Source organism: Melospiza georgiana, chromosome Z (genome assembly GCF_028018845.1).
Source record: "Melospiza georgiana isolate bMelGeo1 chromosome Z, bMelGeo1.pri, whole genome shotgun sequence".
Lineage (NCBI taxonomy): Eukaryota > Metazoa > Chordata > Aves > Passeriformes > Passerellidae > Melospiza > Melospiza georgiana.
The window spans coordinates 321,007-343,652 of record NC_080465.1 but is presented as its reverse complement, the minus strand read 5'-3'; the positions used below and the strand labels follow the sequence as shown (position 1 = coordinate 343,652).

The following is a 22,646-nucleotide window of genomic DNA, read 5'->3' as shown; positions in this document are numbered from 1 at the left end:
ATTAAGATGTAAAAATTGAGGGTGTACATATTTGTTCTGTGAGGAGTAGAAAAACACTCATGACATTAGCAATGATGCTTGGATTGGAAATGCCTCCATCTCAGATGAATTCCAGAATCAGATCATAAATATTGATCTTTGTGAGATGAAAAATTTCAGCATGAGTTTAATGGTTTAATGTCAGTGCAAAACAGACTGGTGGAAGCTGTTGGATTTTGTTTTCCTCTGTGCTTATGTAGCAAGCTGAATAGCCAGCTGTCAATATACTCATGTCTTCCCATTTCTGGATGCAGCAGCAGGCTGCTGGGTCCTGGACACCCATGTCAGCATTGACAGGGCTCACCTGCATGGGCAGGTGCCTGTCTGCATAGGAGCAGGTAGGACAGTGGAGCCCCGGGTTGCCTGGCATCCGGCTGAGCATTGGCACTCCTGGCACAGCAGCACTGCACTGAGCCTGGCTGGACACACCGTGGTCCTGAGCGGGGATGTGATCTGCCAGAGCATCATCAGTCCTTGGATGCTGGCAAGGGGCGCCGTGGTGTGGCTTGGGACCAAAGGGATTCCCAGTGAGGCAGGGTTGCATGCTGTCTGGGCTTCTCCTGCTGCTCCCAAAAGCTCTCTGGGTGTCAGTGCTGTCCTTTACAAGGTCCCTGGAAAGCCATGTCCTCCCCTCTTTCCTGGTTGCTTGGCTGGATCAGCTTACCTGCTTTCCCACACATGGCCGGGAATCATGAAGCTGGGGATCATCCCAGCCCACCAGGACATGGCAGGGACGCAGGGCTCTGCAGCCTGAAGGCTTGCCTGGATACACCCTGTGTAGCTCTCAGACCTGGGTGCAGTGTCACCCCACCTGCCAGGGAGGTGGAGGTGGGCTGCTCTGCCCCTCCTGGTATGACATAATATATCGTATCGTATCATATCATATCATATCATATCATATCATATCATATCATATCATATCATATCAATCATAACATAGCATAACATAACATAACATAACATAACATATAACATAACATAACATAACATAACATAACATAACATAACATAACATAACATAACATAACATAACATAATATGTAATTATAGTATCATATCATAATCATATCATATCAATCATATAATATAATTAGTCATACAGATGCTCTGAAGCAGCACCTGTACCAGAGGGACTTTTTGTTGCAGTTCGTGTCACAGCAATCACAGCACAGCACATCCCAGGTAGTGGCAGCCCCACTCATGGTGGAGTGGGGTATCAGGTCATCAGCATTCTCAGTGCCCTTCATGGAGTGGCCATGGTGGCATCTGGTGCTTCAGAGGCCATCTCCATTTTCCCTTGCACACTTTCCCAGTGCCTGGGAAGGTCCCAGAGGTGGCTGCACGGTCTGGTATGAGCCCTCTGTGCTATGTATGGACAGCAGGGTCTTTTAGCAGGTGTGTGGGATGAATCCTGAAGATCTGAGCCCTGCTGAAGGAGGCCCTCCCGTGAGAGCATTGTCTCTGTCCCCAGGGCAGCTACCAGCCTGAGCCCAGGCTGTGCGCCCCAGTAATGTGCAGGACCGCTCCTCAGGGCTGGCATGTCCTTTTTTGTAACTGTTAAATGTTTGTTAAATGGGCTGAACACGTGGGGTAGGCAAAAGTCTGGATTTCCATCTTGTGATGAGGCAGAGGTTGCAGGCCAGCCACCTCTTCCTTTCCCCATACATGCCATATTTGTGGTGCATGCTATTCATTTTTGGAAGCATCCATGCCACCACATGAAATGCTAACAATGCTACGTTTCATACTACAGGTCCTACTGTTTGGTGTTTCCCTTGTACCTCCAAGGAGTTGTCTGGAGTCCTGTTACAGTGAGAGGAGTTCATAGTTCTTGACATACTGATGGAAGTTTCCTTCTAGTCTTCTTGACTGCAAAGACAAGCTAGAAAACATCTTCTGGGCATTTGTAAAAATTCAAACAGTGGAAAAGAAGAAAAGGGAAAATGTTTTATTTAAATATCTCTTGGTAACTCAGTCCCCCTACTGATTTTTCTGGGGTGTTTAGCATGTAGCTGTGTATTTACATGAACAGGGATCCCCCAGACCACGAACTTTTCATGCTGCTGATCCTCTTGGTCATCCTGCATCTTTCCAGCAGCACAGTGATTACTGTGGAGACAGTCTCACCAAGCCTGCTGTGCTGCTCTTATTAGAAGTATTGCTGTGCTGCAGAAGGAAAACAACAATAAAGGGAATATGTTGCTTTTGCATGCGTTAAGAGCACTGATCAAACCACAAGAGATCCCATTTCAGACATAATGTGCATTGGAGGGCAAAATTAGATTGAGGAGTAAATGGAGCCTAAAATCTCCATAGCTTTATTCGTCAGAAAGCTGTTTCATTGCGTGGTTTAATTCTCTTATTTCTTTCATTCACTGCATGTAGCATGCTGGCTACAGTACATTTTAGAAATAAGGCAATGAAAAAAACCCTTCTTTAATTTGGCAGTGGTTGTGAGGTGTGTAAGGCTGTTCAGACCAAAGATGTGAGGTGATATGAAATGCGGAAGCATGTTACTCAACAGCAGAAAACCACCCAAACTGGCACTTCCTACATTTTAGCAGGAAGAGGTATTTTGGTTTGGAATTGTTATTTTATATTATGGCTTTTGAATTTGGTTTATTTTGCATTTATTTAATTCTGAACTCTTTAGAGTTGGTTTTATTATTTCTATTTAAAAGTTTTATTTCATTGCTGCTTGTGAATTACACTGCATGATGAATGGCACTCAACCAAAATATAACATTTTGTAGGCTAAAGCCTGCCATGATGGTAAGCCCATTCTTTTTATGTGGGATTTCTTTTCTCTCTGCTTCAAACATGTCAGTTTGACAGGAGGAGGCTAACTGGTCTCTCAGATAAGTAGACATTTTTAAGGGTTTTTTTGCCTTTGTAGGCAACGTTTGATGTCGTTTTCAAACTAATGCAAATTTCAAAGAAGAGCACTTGGTGTGCAGGGAATCCCTTCTGAAACACTGAAAACTGCAGATCAGTATAGCTGGCACCAGTGGAATGACCAGAGCAGAAGGACAAGCCCACATGTGTCTTGGTCCTATACACACCTTTGTGTGTCTGTGCTTCCAGTCCACATTCACTGCTCCATTTCTTTTCCAGAACCTCTGGAAGCTCCCTTGGCTTCCCTCACACTGCTTCAGCAGTTCCCACATCCTAACTGCCTGCAGTTTTGGCTCTTCCTGCCTTGCATTGTGAACCGTGGAAATAAGAAGGGAAAGAGTGAAACTTTGACCAGACCTGAAACTCAGTTGAAGAACTCCATCAGTTTCAGTTTATGTAAGCAGAGTCTCATCTTTGAGATCTCGACTAACAGAAGATGCCATCCTGTGAGGGCCAGAATGAGCTGCCTTCCCCTGCTCTTTAAACTTGATATCCGTGAAGGTGCTTCTGTGCCACACTGGTGGAGGGACTGACCCCTGGACCAGGAACCAGTGGGGGTTTATTCAAGCTTAGGCTGTTGGGTCCTTGTAGCCTTTTCTGTGGATCCCTGCTGAGCTCATGAAGGTCCATCCTTTTGGCTGTGGCAGGGCCTTGCAGATCCAACAACTGTGAAAATATTCAAGATTTTTACTTTGTTCAGGTCTATTTCATATTTAAAAAAACCCAACAAAACCAAACCCACAACAAATAGACAAACAAAATACCTCCTTAAAGAAATCCAGATCTGAAGAAAGTTTAACAACAGAAAGTATTAAAGGTACGTTTTTACTAAGGTAAAACCAGCCCAGAGCAGTGTGCACTTCTTGGCTGTATTTGTGACACCTTTTGTATCAGTCCTCACTATCTTAAATTTTACATAGCAAAGTAATTTTAATCTTGAAATTAAGATTTAACTTATTTTTAAAAAGGAAAATCAAATGCTGTAACATCTTCAGAACTTTTTCAATACACACCCATTAACTTCTTGGCATTAAAATGGCAAATGAACAGCTCTCTGCTTGCATAAACGCCAGGTTTATACAATTCAAGTTGTTGGAGCATTTCTGTCTCTTGGTGTAAAGGTTTCATTATTAAAGTTCTTGTCTGGCACTGGCACAAAGGCAAATGTGACATGAGCTCTGTGGTGGGCCACCTCCCTGTGTGTCTGTTGGGGCCCTCCTTTGGGAGGGACTGTGCTCTCCATTAGGGGAGCATTCCCAGCGCGTAGGCGCGCAGTAGCTGTGCAGGGACACGGACCTGTGTGGGCTTTGCAGGCTGTGCCAGGCAGACTCACCCTGCCCCAAAGAACCTTCTTCTGCAGGGCTCTGCTGCAGCTGCTGCACGGTGCCCATGCTGGCTGTGACCTGCTGCTCCTCTGTTGTTCTCCAGGCATGTGTGGGAGGGGAAGGGCCTCACAAAAGGAATTTAATGGATCCAGACCACCACGTGTCTGCCTACAAAATCTCATCACCCTTGCTCTCACCTCCATCTGCCCTCCCTGCCTTTTGGTGTCCCCTTGATAGATGATAAAGTTGTGGTGGTATGTATATGTAATGTGGTGGGATTGTTTCCATCGTTCTGCCATGCATCCCATGCATACCCACACTTCCCCACATCCCTGCACACGCAGAGCTCTGAGCACCTGAGACCCCTGCCCTGCCCCAACTACTGGTGGGCCTGCTAGCCTCACCTGGGCTCAACAGAGAGAAACCGTGCAAGGCCTGAAGACGTCATTTATCATGGGCCAGGGAAAGGCTAAATTATGTGTGTGCATTTTAATGTGTGGCTAGTTGTTGGCCACAAAAGAATCAGGGTGAGAGTGGGTTCTTGCAAAGATGTTGTCTGCCTGGGGTATTTTTCCCTATTTTCCACGCAGATGCCCTCTCCAATGCATTGTGTGTGCATTGAATGAAGGAGTCAACCTGTGGAATTCTAACCTTGCATGTGTTACAGGAGGGATGAGAGAACCAGGTGGTCTTTGAAGATCAAGGTGGATTATGGTGCATCTCATATCTGCAGAAAAAGCTTTCTCATCCTAGCAACCCTAAAAAGAATGTGACAAGCTGGAATATTGAGTTGTTTATAGGGTGCAAGAGCTCTGTTGCTGCACAGAAGAAGAAACAGGAGTTTTATGCAGCAGCACAAAAGAGATTGTCCAGAGGAGATGAGACTGAGGGCAGAGCACTCTGTAGCTCCAGGACTCCTTCTTAGGAATCACAGAGAAAACATACTGGGGTATTCATCTGTACTTTCTCGCTGCATTTTTGCTCTGACAGAAAGCCTTGGTCTTCCTTTCTCTTTTACCTGCCCTGGCTCTCTTTTAAAAGTGTAATTGGGTCAATGGAAAGAATAACAGAGACACCAGCTATGAAAGGCAGCTTTGGAGTCCTGTAAACATCTGCTGCTGCTTTGCAGATGAGGACAAAAACAGACCCACATGTGCAGCCCCTGTTTTGGTGCAGTGTGCTTAATCTGAATTTTATGGCTGTGATAGCAGATTACGGTGCCACTGTCATGAGCCCTTGCAGCCCCAGTCACAGTGGACACTGCGCATTTCAATACCTCCCCCACTAATCTTTCCCCCACTGCTCCCATTCCCTGGCTGCTAATTTCACGCAGGCACTTAAACATGATGGATAATTGTGTTCTGCTTATCAATGTTTAATTTAAGGGCTGTTCCGTCTGACCTGAATGCCCTCTGCAAGAGCTGTGCCTCATTATTGATTTCATGGTCATACCTGTGACATTACCTGCTTTGTAGGAAGCAGACTTTGACATTCCTGTGAGGCTTTGGCAGCCAGAGCTAATTGTCAGAAGAATAATCGAGTCAGCAAAATCATTACAGGTGATCTGTATGTTACCACTGTTTTATCTGCCTCTAATTAGGTGCAGGAGAGGTAACTCATCACGGTAAGCACACCACACTGGTTTGATGTCCACAAATAGAGCAAGATGAGCACAGGAGGGGAGTTATTCATTAACAGCAGCGATTCAGTGTGTTGGAGTCCTGTGCTGGTGACATCTCCTTTCCCAGTGGAATGGCATGAAATGCTGTACTGCAGGCATCCATGGGATACAGAGTCTGAGTGACTTTCGGGCAGGACTGAATGTTGGGGCATGTGCTCAGTGGCCTTGGACCCGAGGCAGTAATGAGTGTGCTGCTCTGTGGAGCAGTATTTTCTGTGTGATAAAACTGGACAGCTCTTTCAGGACATGCTTTTCTCCTGTTTGGGTACTGCAATGCCCCATGCTGCTGCCCTGGGCACACCCTGGGTGACGCACACACATCCCCAGGTGGCAAAGGGATCAAGACCCAATTGATGGAACTCATCAGGTCTTTTCCTGATAGCCTTGTGCATTTGACCAAGACATTTTCTTTGTGGTAACAGCTGAAACAAGCAGGTTAGCATGATCAAGTTCTTCATTGGGCAGAAGAAAAAGAGCTTTTAGAAGTGGGAACCAGATTTTTCAGAATAAAAGTCAGTGTTGGTAACCAGTTTCACTGAAATAGGTTAGAAATTTGGACTTGCTGCCCAGAGATGAAGTGGTACCTAAAAAGTATCTCTGCCAATTACTTTTTCTTTCTGGTGTTAAGCAATGATTTCCATTCCTGTAAGGCACCACAGCTTCTTCATATCTGGGGTAGCAGGTGCCTGCTATGGTAGGACGGCTGCCAAAGCCACCAAAGAGAGAGCAACATGTGCAGGCACCTGGGGCCAGCAGCTCTCTGGGGTCCTAGCAGCAGAGCGGCACCAGTGCAGGTCCCTTCCTCTGCCAGCTATGTTTGAAGGCACCTGACGAGGGAGGACCAGGAACATGACCACATCGGGGGTGCCCTCCTCCTCCCACCACACTGAGGACTCTTAGAGACCATGCAAGGTCATTTTGAAGAGAGCACAGTCTAAAGCCAAGTTAATCCATCTGGGAGGCTTTCTGGAAGTAGTTTATCAATTCTACTGGAGCCTTGCTGCAGCTGCTTCGTGGCATCCCTGCATGAAGCCAGCATAAGGATTCTTGCACACAGAGGCTGCCAGGCAAGGAGCTGTAGAGCCCCACATTGAATGGGGTGGTGCTTGGAAGCACCTGCCCAGCTCATTGGGCAACTTTGTGGGGTGGTGTGGTAGCATCTCTTCATTGCCAGTTTGCCTAGTGCAAACCTGCATCTTTAAGAATAGTTTTCTGGAAAGACACAAAGAGTCAGGTGAGGCAGCAGGCTCTGTGCACATCTGGGAGGGAGGACTCTGATCTGTGCTGTGGACAGGTCTGTGGGGGATCTGCTTTGGGCAGGGATGCCTGAGGTGGAGCCTAGGGCAGTGCTGGTCTCTGCTGGGTGGTACCTTGTGTAATTCAGACAGGGGTGTGTGCTGCCTTGGGTGACCATTGCATGTGCTCTGATGTCTTGTAATGGTACCTGCAAGGAGCGTGGGAGGATTCACCGACACTGCTGGGCTGGCTTTCTCTTGGTGTTGAACCTCTGACTCTGAAGAGGTGGCATTACCCCATTAACCCAAAGTGCTGCCTCAGTCTTGACCATGCTCCTGAGCTGGTGGCAATCACACACCTGCTGTGAGCACGGGGCAGGGGCAAACGCCTGGTTTCCCTCAGTGCAGACCATGGTGCGTCGTGGAAAGGAAAATCACCAGCCCTGCTGGTGGTTGTGAGGCAGTGGCAAAGGGGCTCTGTGAGCCCCCTTCCACCACCTGAACCCCGTACATTTTCTGATGTATCCTTTGCTGTAATTAATTACATGTCCAGTGGGCTCATTTCTTTCATACTGTTACTGACAATCTGTTAGATAAAGGGAAAAAAATGCATTAGTGCCCTGTGGTATTGAAAGTGAAGGGTTTTCACACTGTCAGGGTAATGAATTCTGCGCGGGTTTGAAGCACCTGAGCTTGGGGGAGTCCTTGTGTCATGTGTCTGGGAGTGACAACCCCCAGTGGTTAATTACTGCCATGGATGAGAGCTGAGCTGATAGCAAAATGAGATAATTTCATTAGTAGTTAAATTTGAAGTTAATTGGATTCACGTTTACACAAAGTAGTGTACAAAGACACACTTGGAAACACTCTTTGCCGCCTTTTGATTTTTTTTTAAGAAGGTAGATGGATTGGGGAATGCTTCTAAACTGCTCCCTTTTTTCCCCTGTGGTTTGGAGGGAGGAGAGCCCTTTGCTGCTGCAGGCTGCTCTCTGCCCCAGCGCCTTTGTCCTGCAGCGGGGACATTTGCTGATGCCCAAGCGCTGCTTGCTTCATCTGTGCAGGGGCTGCTGCTGAGCTCTCCTGTAGCTGGTGGCAAAATTTCTTTTATGGAAGAAAATTACTTATTAACACTTTCTTTGCAAAATGATAATTTGCCTTCATTGTGGGTGTTGTCAGCTCCTAGTGAATGGAGGAATGGACATTTGTTGACTATCTTCTGTGTGCAGAGCCTTTGACATGTGCAGGCGTGTCCACAGCAGAGGTGTTTGCTCCTCTCTCCACAATGACAACACTTGTGCTCCCCCTAAGACAATTTCTCTCTGGAATTCAGATGAGTGTTGGGTCAGCATTGCCTTGGAGATGTTCACCAGGACCTGAAGGAGCCTGGTGAAGCAGTCTGGAGGAGGTGATGCAGTAAAGGAGATGGTAGGGTCCAGGCTGAATGGGCACTAGAGCTGCTGTGTGCTCCTTCTGTCATGGAGGTGTGCCAGTTTCAGGTCAGCAGATACCACTGAAGGTACCAATGCTCCTGGGGCTACCAGCCTGCCCATGAGGAGGCCACTGTAGGACAGACTCAGAAAGGTATTTCGGTACTTGGAGCTTAAAATTGTTGGCAGAGGCTGTTGGAAAAAGGTTGTTGGTTACCTTGGAAAATCCTGCTAGGCTCTGCTCTAGTTGAGCTTCTCTATAGGCTGGAGCTGGCAGCTGAGCTGCTCTGTCCTGCACAATACCAGCACAGCAAGGCAAGGAGGCAGCTCTGCCCAAAGATACTTCTGCCCCATCTTTAACTCTGCACAGGACAAAGACATTCAGGAAAAAATATGTCTTGAAGTGACCTAGGTTCCTATGTCTGTGTGGCCCACTGCTAAAATGCAGGTATTTATTTCCTCTTGAGTGCTTTACCTGTATGAGAAAGGCAGAACAGCCTGGACCAGAGGCTGCTTCTTAATCTCTCTTTGTTCTAGGTGGATTAGTGTTTTGCTCTTAAATCAATTGTTTTAGTGCAGTTGAAGCTTGCCAGCATGGGGGGAAAATCTCGTAGAGAATGGGATGGCTCTAGTCTTTCTTTCTGGTGAAAGCAAATTGGATGGAATCAACAGGATGAGGTTGGATTGCAGCACTTGCAGCTATGCCCTTGGTCACCTTTGGCCAGCCCCCTCAGGCTCTGCCTGAGACCTGGCTGTGGGAACCCTGCAAGGAAGGTTTGTTGACACATGACAGAACATTTCACTTGGAAATGGGATGCAGTGGAAACCAGCCCAAGCCCGTGGAATAGATCATGGGTGATATTTCTGTATTGACTGAGGAGCAGAGGTCCTACTTGTTATACTGTTGTTTGTGATGGCTATGTTGCTCAGTACCCTTGACAGTGATGCTGGTCATTCTGGGTGTGGCAGTGGTTTGGAGAAAGTGAATTATTTGTAATATTTCAAAGTACCGAAGTAAATGTCAAGGTTTTTAGGATAGCTATGGAAAGTGAGGAGTGGGGTGTTGTCGATGTGGGGCAGTTTGGGAGGGGGAGCTTGCCCGCAGGTCAAGGCACCTTTGGGAGCAGACGTGTTGTGCTGTTCTCTAGTGACACCATACAACCAAGGAAGGGAGGAGCCCTCTTGTCCCTCCTGGGTCTCTGGAGGGCTCCTAGATGGCAGTAGTCAGCCTGTGAAATGTTCAATCTGCATTACAGACAGCTGTTAGCTGAGTCCCTGCTAGCTCTGGCAGTGAACTTAGCTTCTGAGACTGACTTCATGTAGACTGCAGATACTTTTGTATTCTCCAGACTGTAGAGGTGACATAAAGCATTTAATTTTGTGTGGGAGAGAAGGAAGCAGGGCAGTGATGAGGGGAGAACATTGTAATCTAAAATAACCATTTTCTGCCTGCATTGAATAATTAGAATTCATTATGCCCGTCCGTAAGGGACGGGACTTCTCCCTAGCACTGGAGAACAAATTAATCAATTGTTTTGAAACTTAAATTCTTTTAGGATGTGAATGCACCATAAATATTCTGTAGGAAGGGCCTGAGAGGAACAGCTTGCATCCTGATTTGCAGATACTGAGTGTGAAGGAAAGTGGGGCATGTGCTAAGAGATCACTGCAGCGATGCTAGAATTTTGGCATGTACCCCTTCATCTGAGGGTAGGGGGAGGCAGTCTTTGTGGCCATGACCCAGAGATTGTGACCCACAATTTGCAATTACTTGTGCACCTGTCTCTTGTCTCATCAGATGAAGTCTCATTTCTTTAAAGGTACCAAAAAAGGAAGACTTTTAAGTTTTAGATCAAAATTAATTTAGGGCTCAAAATCTTTACCAAAAAAAAAAAAAACAAAAAAAACCAACAACCCAAAAAAAAAAACCAAAAACAAAAAAACAAACAAACAAACAAACAAAAAAAAAACAACAAAAAAAAACACCCCGAAAACACTTTAAAAGGAATTGTTTTGGCTTTTGTAAAAATGTTCAGTTTCAATCTCTCCAAGCTCTGGAGACCTGAAAAAAGTTCACTGTCTTAAAAACAATTGCCTACAGCAGAACGCAATGTGAAAAAAAGAGAACCTGTGCTTTTTTTTCTTGTCAGTAGTGCTGAAATCAACAAAGTCAGATAACTTTTGCTGATCCAAATGCTACCTTTTAAGGAAGGAACTTGATTTTTGCTAATGAGCTGTTTTGGGCCAACAGGATTTTGGGGCTGACTGATGCCAGATGGTCCCTGTCCTGTAGAGGCTGGAAGAGTGGAAGGGCCAGGTGCTTCGTGCAGCCCAGAGTCCCTTTCTCTTAACTGAGGTGTACACTCAGCTTTTCAGAGATAACCTCTCGTGCATGGCCACTGCCTCTGAGCTGTGCTTTGGCTCCGAGGGACGCTTTGTTTTTCCCTGCCTTGAAGGAGCCACTGGGCAGGCTGGCAGAGGGGGTGGCAGAGCCAGCGGGGCTGGTCTAAGGGGCAGGCCCCTGAACTAAAGTGGTGCCTGAGGAGTGCGGGTGATGCTCACACTGGGAATGGATTGCAGGGCCTACGTCCAGCTGCTGACCAAGCCGTGGTGCTGCAGGGTCAGTGCTGCCAGGCACCTGTGTGTGTCTTGAAAGCAACTTGTCGTTGGCTGAGTGTTCTACCCAAGGATCCATGGGAGCCCCGATGACCATGAGTGGGCTCCAGGATTTCCTCTGGGGTGAGGAAGGGATCCTGCCTGATGAGATCACAGGAGCATCCCTTTCTTCTGGAGGGTCTCTTGTTGCCACAGCTGACAGTGGTTTACCCAAAATCTCACTGCGGCAGCATGAAGGGATGGTGACGGTTCCAGAAGCTCCACACGGGAGCAGAGTCCAGGCATGACTGAGGAAACACTTCTGTGGCTCTTTGTGAGCCATGATATCTGGCCTCCTGTCTTTGCACTGCCAGCAGACACATGTCCTCAAAGGTGATAGGAGATGTGTCTGGGAGAGGGTGAAGGAAGGAAGAGGGGGTAGCCCAGACCCCTGGTCCAGGGGCAGAGAGAGATGGGAGACATCCCACTTCCTGCTTTTGTGGGGTTATTTCCATGGAAGCACTGTGGGTACTTGACTAAAACCCACATTTCTGTGGCTAAATGCAGAAATGCAGTGCAACAGGCTCTGTCTGTAAATCTAAACTCTTCCTCTGGCACTGTGACAAACTATATTTTAAACTATCTTCATGTCTCAATGCCTTGTGTTTGTTCCTTTTTTTTTTCTTTAACAAGAGATAAAAAAATGCCCTGCATTGTATTTAGATCTCAAACAGTCTCAGCCTTTGCATGTGATTTTCTAGGGAGTTTTCTGGCAAAATGTCATTAAGATCTGTGTTATTTCCCATTTCATTGCTTTTGACTTTACAAATCTAAGCTTTAGAGGAATTTGGGAGTAGGGGTGAGCTGCTGGAGTTCAGGCGGGTGTGTTCCTCTCCCTGCAGAACTCTGCTCTTCACCTTCCAGTCTTGCACTTCATTGGAGCTTTGTGGCAGCTTATAGAGAAAACAAAACTGTGCCTGCCCTCCCTGCCAGGCTGGAAATCCCACGCTGGTCCTCACAGAGCAGATGACAAATGCATGGCTGTGTTCTGGGTGTTTGGGGAGATGTAAAACCATGTCTGCTTGTCGTAATGCTCACGTGGTGATTTGTTGGTTTGATTCCTCAGGTCGCGAGCTGGCAAGTACAACCCTCCCAGGATACCCTCCACACGTCCCTCCTGCTGGACAGGGCAGCTACTCCGCTCCAGCACTGACAGGAATGGTGCCTGGTGAGTCTTCAGAGTAGGGGAGAAAGAAAATGTAAAAGGAAAACAAACAGTATTTCAGGAGAGAAATGCTGTGTGCTGTAAATGTTGTGTGCTGAGGTAGAAGCCACAGTGCCGAAGGGTAGGCATGGAGTGATCCTGAGTGAAGGAGGACCAGGCTCCCCAGCACAGGAGGCTGCATAACCTGCAGAGTGCCAAGGCAAAGTGTTGGCACTGGAATGCTGAAGGAGCTCCAGCCTCCCTTCTGTGGAGATTGCTCCATATTGGGCTGTGCCAGGCTCTGCTCACCCGACTCAGGCTTTGCTCTAACTTGCCAGGCTTCTCCCAGCACCGTCCCTCTGTGCTGCCCCACTAGTGAGGCCATTGGGGGCTGGACATGTCCTGACCTCAGACTTCCTCCATGCAAACCTGACTGATGGGGACACCAGGTTGTTCCCAGGACACTCTACTTCTGTAGTTTCCTTCCCATTTTGGAGCCTTGCAGTCAGAAATGCCAGCAGCTGCTACGGCTACTGCTACATGAGCCAGCTGCTGGCTACTGCTTGCCAGTGTGGCAGCAGAAGCAGAAGTTGTGCAGGTGCCTGGGGTGGGCAGAGCAGGTTCTGCAGGTATGTCACATCACTGATGCCATCCCTTAGCACTGTTGGCTGCAGATCCACACTCAGTTCAGAGTAGGACGGTGACTTCTGCGTACTGGCAGCAAGGAATGGTGGGGCAGCAGCACTCCTTTCCTTTCTGGGCAGTTACCAATTCTTTGGGAGCACCTGCTAGGGTGGGTTGGCAGAGCGGCAGGATGTGGGGCTTAATGGTGCTCAGCCAGAGGAGGTGCAGTATAGGTTCAATGATGTAGAGTCATCTGAGCTGATTTTCCCAGGTAATAGATTTTATTTTTAACTACATATAGGCTTGTGTGACCCATTATATTGAATAACTGCACTGTTCCTCTCACTGGTTCCTTTAATAACAACCTTCTGCTCCAGCTAGTGTGAAGGTCAGCTGCAATTCCTGTAGGTTCTCCATCTCATTTAAGTGAGAATTTGCTAACTAGCATCCAAAATGCCTTCTCAATCCTTCTTTGACTCCTGTCCTTTGCAGGACCAGTTTTAGAGCCTTGCTAGGGTAAGCACCACAGTCCCTGAGGGGCTGACAGTAAGGCAGGTGACAGACACACTCTGCTACCATTGGCACATCTCTGCTTGTTCCAAAATGGCCAAATTCTCATGCCCAAGCACAGGCATGTGTTTGTTCTGCTGGCTCTCAGGAATTCATCTCACGACCTGCCTTTTTCTAGTTTTTGGAGCCTTTGCTAGAAATGTGCTTCCTTGATAAGATTTTTAATCATTAGCCATGAATTTCTGCTTGTAATTAAGCAATTGTGTGAGTTAAGTGGTTAGAGACATGGGAAAAATGTATACATGATAACACATAAGCAGTGTGCTGTTGCATGCTTGTTGCTACTGCCGTTGCCCCTGCTGATGTGAGTAAGGCCAGGCCTGACCATGCTGGGGGTACCACAGCTGCTGGGGTCTGCAGCTTGCCTGTGGGACACGGGAGACCTTCACACTCCCTTGCAATTGCCAGATGTGTGGATTCAGCTTCATGTTCTGTCCTTATCTTTTCTCCAGCCCCCATCACAGCTCATCCTAGCAGGAGCACTTTTGCCTCCTGCCAGACCCAGGTCCTTCCTTATCTCTCCCACAGGAAAGGAGGTACATAGGAGCCTGTTTCTGCTGCATCTTCATGACTTGTTCAAACACATGCTCAAAATTTCACATTTCCTCCTTTCTTTCCTGCAAAACAAGGGACTTGCATATCAGCCGTGAATTTCTATTTTTATGTGGCTTGTCTGCTATGGCAGAGAATAAACTATTCAAATGCTTTTCTCTGAAGGAACCAAACAAGCAAACACGTGGTTTGATTTCAGTCTGGAGCTTTAGGGACTGACAGCTGGCATTGTTCGAGGCTCCCATGAATGTGTTTCCTCTGCAGGCCACTGGCCCTGCAAGCCTCTCCTGCCTTTTGGTGGCTGTCACCCTGTAGAATTGACTGGAGGGGAGCTGTCTGAGCTGTGCTGAGGTGCTAGCACCCACAGTGCTCTGATGTCACAGGATGCCAGTGAAATGCCACGGTGGGGTCATGTAGGTGGAAAACAGCAGGCTGGGTGGTCAAGCTCAGAGGCAGTGCCTAATGGCATGCTCCAGGTGGGTGCTGGTACCATGCATAGAACTGCAAGGTGCCGCTGGAGGTTTCTCTTGGTTCACAGCTTCATCCACAAACAGAAGAGAGCCCATCTTATCAAGTGTTCAGAGGCTGCCGACCTGCATGATGCTATCAGCAGGCTCTAGAGCAGAGCAGTGAAGTGGAGGCACATAGACGGGTTGGGGAGGAGCAGGAAACCCAGCAAGGACAAACCAAATCATCTGCACCAGGACAAGGAGCGCTTTGCTACAGGCTGAAAACTGTTTAGTTCCTGGAGGGGCTACAGGGATGAGGCAGACTGAGACCTGAGCATCAGTCTGTTATCTGCACTGCTTGTGAGAATGGTCGGCATTGTCCTGTGCAGGAGCTGGAGAGAAGAAATTATCCCCCCTCACCTGGAACTTATGGACCCACAATGGAAATAGTTCTGGTTTGAGTCCCCTTTGCACAAATAAATAACTGGTAGAACTGAAAATAAGCAAGATGCAACTGGGCATGACAAAAGTCTCCAAACTTTTCCCCCAGGAGATGAGCCCAGTGGTGGAACAGGTTGCTGAGGGGTTGTGCAGTCTCCATGCTTGAGGATTTTCAAGGCCATGGTGGGTGAAGCCCTGAGTATTCTGCCCTGGCCTTATTGCTGATCCTGCACTGAGAATGGTATTGGGACTGCCAGAAGACCTTTCCATCTTGAAATGACTGGTCATTCCATGACTCAGTGTTTCAACTGAGGCACTGCTGGAAATGTGCTGCAGAAATTCATATGCTTCTGCCTGATACTGTGAGTAGGGATGGAGTCAGGAAGCTGTTTGAGGATGGAGATCAGGCCCCTCTCTGTAAAGGAGTGGTGCCAGCAGTCCACACACAAGAGACACTTTTGCTCTTGTTACCCTTAAATGACTGAACCACGAATCCCACTTTGAGGCTGGAGGGAGCCCTATAGACATCTTTTCTGTCATAGGGAAGATCCTAATATCTACCCAGAGACTGGGAAAAATCACTTTGCACATTGCTCTTCCATCCTGTGACCATGGTCTCACTCTGCAGCAGCGCAGTGGAACCTTCTTCCAGCCCCTGGCTTGGCATCCTGTTTGCCTGTGCTCCATGCCCCACGCCTGACTCATTTTTTCCTCTGGGAGACTATTAATGATGGGAGGAAGGTGGGTAGATCCAGCATAAGATTGGTGACTATTGCTATTCCTGGACATGCTGGGAGCAGGCATCAACATTGACTCTATCATGTGGTATGTCGTGGGAAGCCACAGGATCCCAGGAACAGCCACCAATCTCACCTGGGGAAGGGGACATAGAAGTGCCTGGAGCACCTTGCACAGAATGAACACTTCTCTTTAACCCTCATTTTCTGGTGGCTGATGCCTTGAACATGGAAGTTTATATTCCTTGTAAATGTTCATTTTGTCTAGTGCAGCTCTCTGTCTATTTTCATCATCTGTTTAAAGCTTTAATCCACTGTTGGTTCCTACAAGATCCATGCCCTCAGCATCATCTTGGGGCACAGGATACCACAGGTTACTAAGATGCTGCATGCAGAAATTATCCCAAATAATTTGGTACTGTGGTTACTATTTGTTCACATTGTGACTGTGCCCCTAAAGTGCTGTTGCTTTGGAAACATGGAGCAGTGTTTTCCCAGCAGCTTTTCCTTTCTGGAGGAAAATCTCTGAGGAAGAGCAGGCTGGAGCAAACTGCATCTTCTCCACCCAGTCATGTACTTACAACATGAAGCCTTGTGCCACCTGGCAGTGCTTGCTCCATTACAGAGATATGGTCCTGGGGCTGTTTTCTTCTTTGGATGGAGATGGTGCTGTCTTCTGCTTGCAGTTTCTGCCTCCTCTGCTCCTTTTACTGCCTCAGATCTCACTTTGGGAGCTCAGCAGAAGCAAGCTGGGTGCACACTAGGAAATGCAATATTTCCAGGGGGTTTACTCTGTGGCCAATGTGGGGGCCTCAGAGCCCTTTCCTGGGGTGAAGTGTTTGAATGAAGCACAGCTTCTGAAGCAGCTGTTGGCTGGTCACAGAGACCATACAATTGCCACATCTCCCTCACCTCTGGAAGGCTGGGCTTTCTCTCCAGTGCTGTTAGTCCTCCTTCATGGGCTCTGCTGTCCTGCTCATTGGAGCTGGCATGGTGACAGGGACCAGTGCTGCTTGCCTGGGGTCTTTTCTTGATCCTTTGTAGCTTCACAAACCACCAACTTGTTTCCAGCACCGGCTCAGGTCTCTCTTTCTTCACAGATCACTACTTGTGTCCGTGGGTCTATTCCCAAGATGTATCTGAAAGTCAGTGTTCCTCCATGTGTGGGGTAGATGGTGGCCATCTACCAGCAAGGGTACAGAGGGGAAACATGAGGGCTGGTGCCAGAGCTGCAGTATGTGTGCCTGCTCCAAGCAGCCCATCCCAGAAGCTGTGCCCCATTTGAGTCCTGACAGCACTGGGGCAGAGGGGCTTGCAGCAATTTCATTGCTGTGATGGGGGTTTGGACAAACCACACCTGTGTTCACCAGCGTGTGTGTGCCCTTGCCATCATGCTTATAATGCTGCAGCTGAGCTGGACACTGGTAATATGCAAGTGGCCATGATAACTTGCTTAAATCCTTATTCCAGTTCTTGTCCCAGTTAGAGATGCTGGGACAGCAACCCCTGTTTCCCCTCAGTTTCTGTCTCCTTTCCCCATTCCTTCTTCACAACTCCAGGGTTGAAGCTGCTGCTCTGCCACCCCTTTTCCTCTCCCCAGGGCTGCTGTTCACCCCCTCCCCTCCTCTCTTGGCAGGCTCTGCATACTGGGTGACAGGAAAGGGTAGACTCTCCAGAATAGTGATGCTGAGAATATAGTCATTAATGGGACTCTTGAAACCCAGATGTCCTTTCTGAACACCAGTAATTTGTTTTTAATGAAAAACCATGCAGTGACCCTGAACAAATGAATTTCCTTTATAAGAAGTCTATGTGCAATTACCCGACTAAAGGGACCTGAAAACACTGACATTCAAAACTGGGCTTTGAAAAGAAAGGCATAAAAAATAGCAATGCTGTCATTAGCAATCTTTTATCTAGGAGAAGATGCTTACTCTAACGTGTGAAGGGGAAGGAGATGATGTTGCAAACAAAACACGTGGCGTTCAAATGCATTTTTTAATTGTGGCTGGCAGGTATTGAGGCTGAGGAGCAGTAAGGCTGTGTTGACTTCTTCCTGTTTGAGCTGTTCCTCATACTGACTCTGCAAGGGATAATACCCTTCCTCAGTCCACTGGCACCCAGCCTGCAGCAAGGGGTGCGGGGGCCAGAATGCCAGCCTTGTGTCCTGGAGCGTTAGGAGGCAGACCTTTGGATGAGGGGGACTATCATGATCCAGACTGTAGAGACTGCTGGAATTTGGATACACTGGCACACTGAAGACTTTATTCATAGTTTTGTTATTTATTTTTACACTATTTTTTAGGGTTTCTTAAGCTATGTTTTTTTAGTTATTTTTGATCTGGCTCTACCTTTGCCAAAGTTTGGCAACACCATGTTGTAATCTCGTGACAATATTTAGGAAAGAAATGAGAGGCAGCTGAGAGATAAAATGCCTAAAACCAGGGGCAGAGAACCAAATTGCAGTATGTGGGATGTCAGAGGGCATCAGAGAACCAGGTCCTCTTCTGTTGTCCAGCATAATGCTGGAACTGCTTGGTTACTTGAACACTGACATTGTTCTGGCCAGTGAGAGTAAAAGGAGATTCTGGCCCCTTGTGTTAGATGGACCTGAAGCAAATGAGGAATAAACCTTAACAATTCTTTGCTGAAGCAGAGAGTTTGCAAGCTACCTCCTCAGAGCTTAGAAGTGACGCCCAAGTGTGCCATTGTTTCCACCTGCTCCATGCTGCTGTTGTGACTGGGATAAGTATTTGTGTGTTTGGGTTATATCCACCTGTACCTTTTCGAGAGTTCATGCGACTCAAACCCAAACCCAGATGTCCCCTGGTACATCCCTAAGACAACTTCAGCCCCTGCAGATGCTCACAAAAATATCCAAGGCTCCAATGCCACAGTCAGAAGGCCTGCTACCAAGGGGCAGAAGTGCTCATGTGGCTTTCTCTGGTTAAGCAACTTTTTGCATTTTTCCCCAAGTGTGAGACTATTTCACAGAAGTGTCTCCCCACCCCTTTGTAGTTTTGGGAGAGAAATCTCAGAGAAGTTTCATCACCTATGATGGAGTATGCAATGTGCCATCACAAATATCTTGGGGCAAATCGCATACCATCTGATAAATTATTCCCTTAATTAATAATGAAACAGTCAGGTAAATGGTATATGTTTATACTCTGCTTGTGTACATTTTGCATGAGGGTCTGCCGGAATCTTGGAAGTCTAGAGAAACGTTTTGGTTCTCATCTGTCAGGAATGTAATTACTGTGCTTGCACAGAATATAGATAAAATCTATATTGTTTTCAATATGATGTTGTCAAATATTATTTCATTGAATTAACTTAGAAATTATGCTGAAGAGGGCAGGCAGATGAAATGCTGGAAAGCCTACAGCCTTTGGATCTACTGATCCACTTTGCCCTTGCAGAGCAATCCTCACCTGGGGTCAGTTAGGCTCTCTGCTCTTTACTCCAGCTGAGGATGTGGTCCCCAGTGTCCCACACGTGGCAAAGGCAGACCACTCTGCTTTGCTGGCCCTCTCTGCTCTGTCCATAGTTTCTGCCTCCTCCTGTTGAGGTAAGACATTGTGCATATCTAAACATAAGTAAGCAAGGTGAAGTGTGTATAAACAAAGAGGTCTGTATTTAGGAGTGAGGAGGAGGAGAGAAAACATATTGTATTGCTCTACTCTTTGGAAATTTCTATGCATTTGTAATAACAAAATTACCATAATTTGCTCGTTAACGCAGCTAGATCAGTCAAGCATTGTTCCAAACATGCAGAGGCTGCCTCTCGCTGTAGGTCTGCCAGTGAGTAAAGCACGGTGGAAATTAGCATGCAAATAGCCCTAATTCGGCCGAGCTGTCAGATCCCCACTCAGCTGCTTGTTCCCTTTGAAATCCCTGACAGGAGGGGCTCAGGCAAGCCCATCCTCCAGTAGATCCAGCCAGAAGAGTGCCGAGAGGGCACCTCCTGAGTGACAGTTTGGCTACCTTCAGTCAAATCCATCTATCTCGTCAGCCAGCAGTTGTGACACGGGGGGCTGTGGGCTGGGGTGTGTCTTCCAGCCAGACCTCCATGCCAAAACTGTCCCCTCCCCAGTCCAGGATGGTGCCAGCGTTTGGGGCTCCACGAGCTGAATGACGCTCCCTTGGCATAGGGGAGTGCTCTGTTCAGATACCAGTGTTCAAGTTAAGCTGCGCTTTGGATCAGAGTGTTGAGGTTGGGGTTTTTTAGTATTGAGGGATGGAAACCAGAGTTTGTGGTAATTTCTTCTGGAGCCTTAGCCAAGACTTCTGGGTTGTCTGTGGCCGCGAAGCTCGGGGAGCTTTGCTGCAGAGGAGGGTGCACTGGGCAGTGATGGGATGGTGCTGCACAAGGCCTGCCCTGAAGATGGTCCCTGAAGATGGGCGGAGAGAGAGGGGCACGCAGCTGGTGGCACAGGGCTCTGTCCTGCACCCCCAGAAGGGAGCCGTGGCACCACTCCCTCTCCAAGGTACCCACAGAGGGACCCCGGTGGCAGCTGGGAATGGTTCTCTGTTAATGATTGTTCAGTGTTACAGGTCCGATGTGTTGCCCACCTTTAAGCAAGATCGTGGTTATTAAAGCAATAGTGAGAATTTATGAAGTCTTTTGTTGCTGATTTGTTTCTTTCCTTTTAAGGGGAGGTTATGTTACTAAACATTTTTCAGTCCTCTACAATACAGTAATTTTGAGACCCCATGTGCTGGCAGCTACAGTGAACTAAAATATCTAGAGGTGGAAATTTAAAGATGATGTGTTAAAAGCTCAGTAATATGCTGTGTAGGACCTGGCACATGGGTCTGATTTTAAGAGTTTGCCTTATGCAGGATCAGTTCGCCCCTACCCAGGCAGCTCCCAGGGTCCCCTCTGGGCACTAAGGACACTCTGCCTGTATGTAGAGGGTGGAGGGGCACTGCAATCCTCCTTTGCAAAGGCAGGAACAGCTTTACAGAGAGTTTACTAATAGATCATTGTTCTGCTGGCTCTCAAAGATAGCACTCACAATGGCTGACCAGGTAATGCATCCCCAGTGTGCTGGCTGAGACAGCTTGGTGTCCAGCCAGATGTGGCAGGCCAAGGGTGAGGCACACTGCTGCATCCTCTGCATTTCATGGGTCCACTCCTGTTTGCTCTTGTTTATTCATTACAGACAGCTGTCCTTTGGTGAAAACACGATAAGGAAAAGATAAGTGTAATCAGAAAGCCATGAGACCTACAGTAGTTCTGATTTTGGAAAGCTGCAGTTTGGATTAGTGTAGCAGAGCTATGAGAGTGGTAAGACATTGCACATGTTGCCCAGAGACGCTGTGGGCTGTCACATCCCTGGAACTGTCCAAGGCCAGGTTGGAGGGGTTGGAGCAATCTGTGATAGTGGAATGGTACAGTTCCTGGGGTAGTGCCATGGCAGGTGTTGGGACTACATGAACTCTAGGTTCCGTCCAACTCAAACCATTGTGTTATTCTGTGGTTCTATGAGTCAGGCACCACCTCACACAGGTGTTGCTTGTGAGCAAGGAAGGAACAGCTGGAGCTGACCGGGACTTGCAGGACTGGACTCAACTGCCTTGCATGTAGTGTGGTTTCTTAGAGAAGAGAAATAGCCATGTGAGATCACACAACACAGATTATGATTTCATTCTGTTTTTCATGCTTGTGTCTCCTTTGTGTTATGTCAGCACACAGAGTTTAAAAAAACTGGAGACTACAAAAGTGTCAGGGTGGAGCACACCAAGTTGTCAGAGCTTTGAGCCCTACAAAGTGCCCAGCATCTGTCAGGGTTGCCAGCTGTGGCTCAGGCACCAGATGACCTTACGTGTAGGGTGTGTGAATCAGCCAGACTAGCTATCAAATCAATCAGGCAGTTCCCAGACAAATTGTGTTTGACAATGAGCAAATGCGGAGATCCCCAAAGTAAGCAGAGTGGAAAGCACTTCATGGCCCACTGTGCCCATGGCCAGGAATGTGACACGGCTGCTCTTTTTCTGCCGTACCTCACAGCATGGCAGCTGGTAACAGTGATGGGAGAGTAAAGTCTACGTTCCCATCACATCCAAGCTCAATGGCCCAACTGTCCAGTGCTTCCATGTGGTGAGGGTTGGGATGATGTGTTTTCTTCCTCCTGAGCGTTAGACCGGGCTAGCCCACCTCTTGCTGGGATTCTTGTCTCAGAGGGGGCTTCTCACACACCATCCCAGCCTGGGTTTCTGTATGCACTGAGCAGTGTGCCTAGCCCAGGGTGGTTGGAGTTCAGTATCTGCCCAGCTTCACGGTGTCAAGAAGTTATCCTGTAATGAGGTGGAAGCCTCCTGCTTCCAGCATTTCTGTGGCCAAGGGAATGCTGCAGACTAGATCCTGAACCCAAGCATCCCCAGCTCCCTGAACATTCCCCTCTGCCATGGGAGGATGACCCCTGTAGAGGTTTTGAGGGGACTTAGCAGCCATTTTCTTGCAGGCTGTTGTTTATGAATTCAGTATTTTTGCTACTTGCTGGACTTATTTTCTGAGATGGTAGGTATGACTTCTTTATGATTGTTGCTGGAGAGGGTTTTCTTGCAGTTAGGACTGTCTGAACATAGAACATCTGCCGTGTGGCAAACTGCAGCTCTCAGAACTTATGCCTATGGCACAAATTGAAATGCTCTGATAATAAAGTATTCTCTTCCCAGGATTTCCTGGATTCCTTGAGACTTTATCAAAACAAGTGAAAATGCTTGGACATTACAATAGATTGCAGTGTATTGCAATTCAATGTAATGTGATCAGTGCAAAAGAAATAAAATGGGGTAACAGAAAGAAAGAAAATCAAGTGAGAACTTTTAATCAAAATGACATACTGTAGTAAAAATGAAGGAAG

The 22,646-nt window shown here is 47.5% G+C and overlaps 1 protein-coding gene across 7 annotated transcripts in view; it reads left to right on the top strand.

The window, feature by feature from the left end:
• The window catches only part of PAX5 (paired box 5), a 136,884-nt gene that overhangs the window by 91,813 nt on the left and 22,425 nt on the right, over positions 1–22,646 (top strand). For 4 of the 7 annotated variants that reach the window (XM_058043912.1, XM_058043908.1, XM_058043907.1 and 1 more), the window contains one exon: positions 12,324–12,425. The exons of the other annotated variants lie outside the window; for them this stretch is intronic. In XM_058043912.1, coding sequence (XP_057899895.1) covers positions 12,324–12,425 — 102 coding nt within the window. The remainder of the gene's footprint in view (positions 1–12,323; positions 12,426–22,646) is intronic. 7 annotated transcript variants of the gene reach the window in all.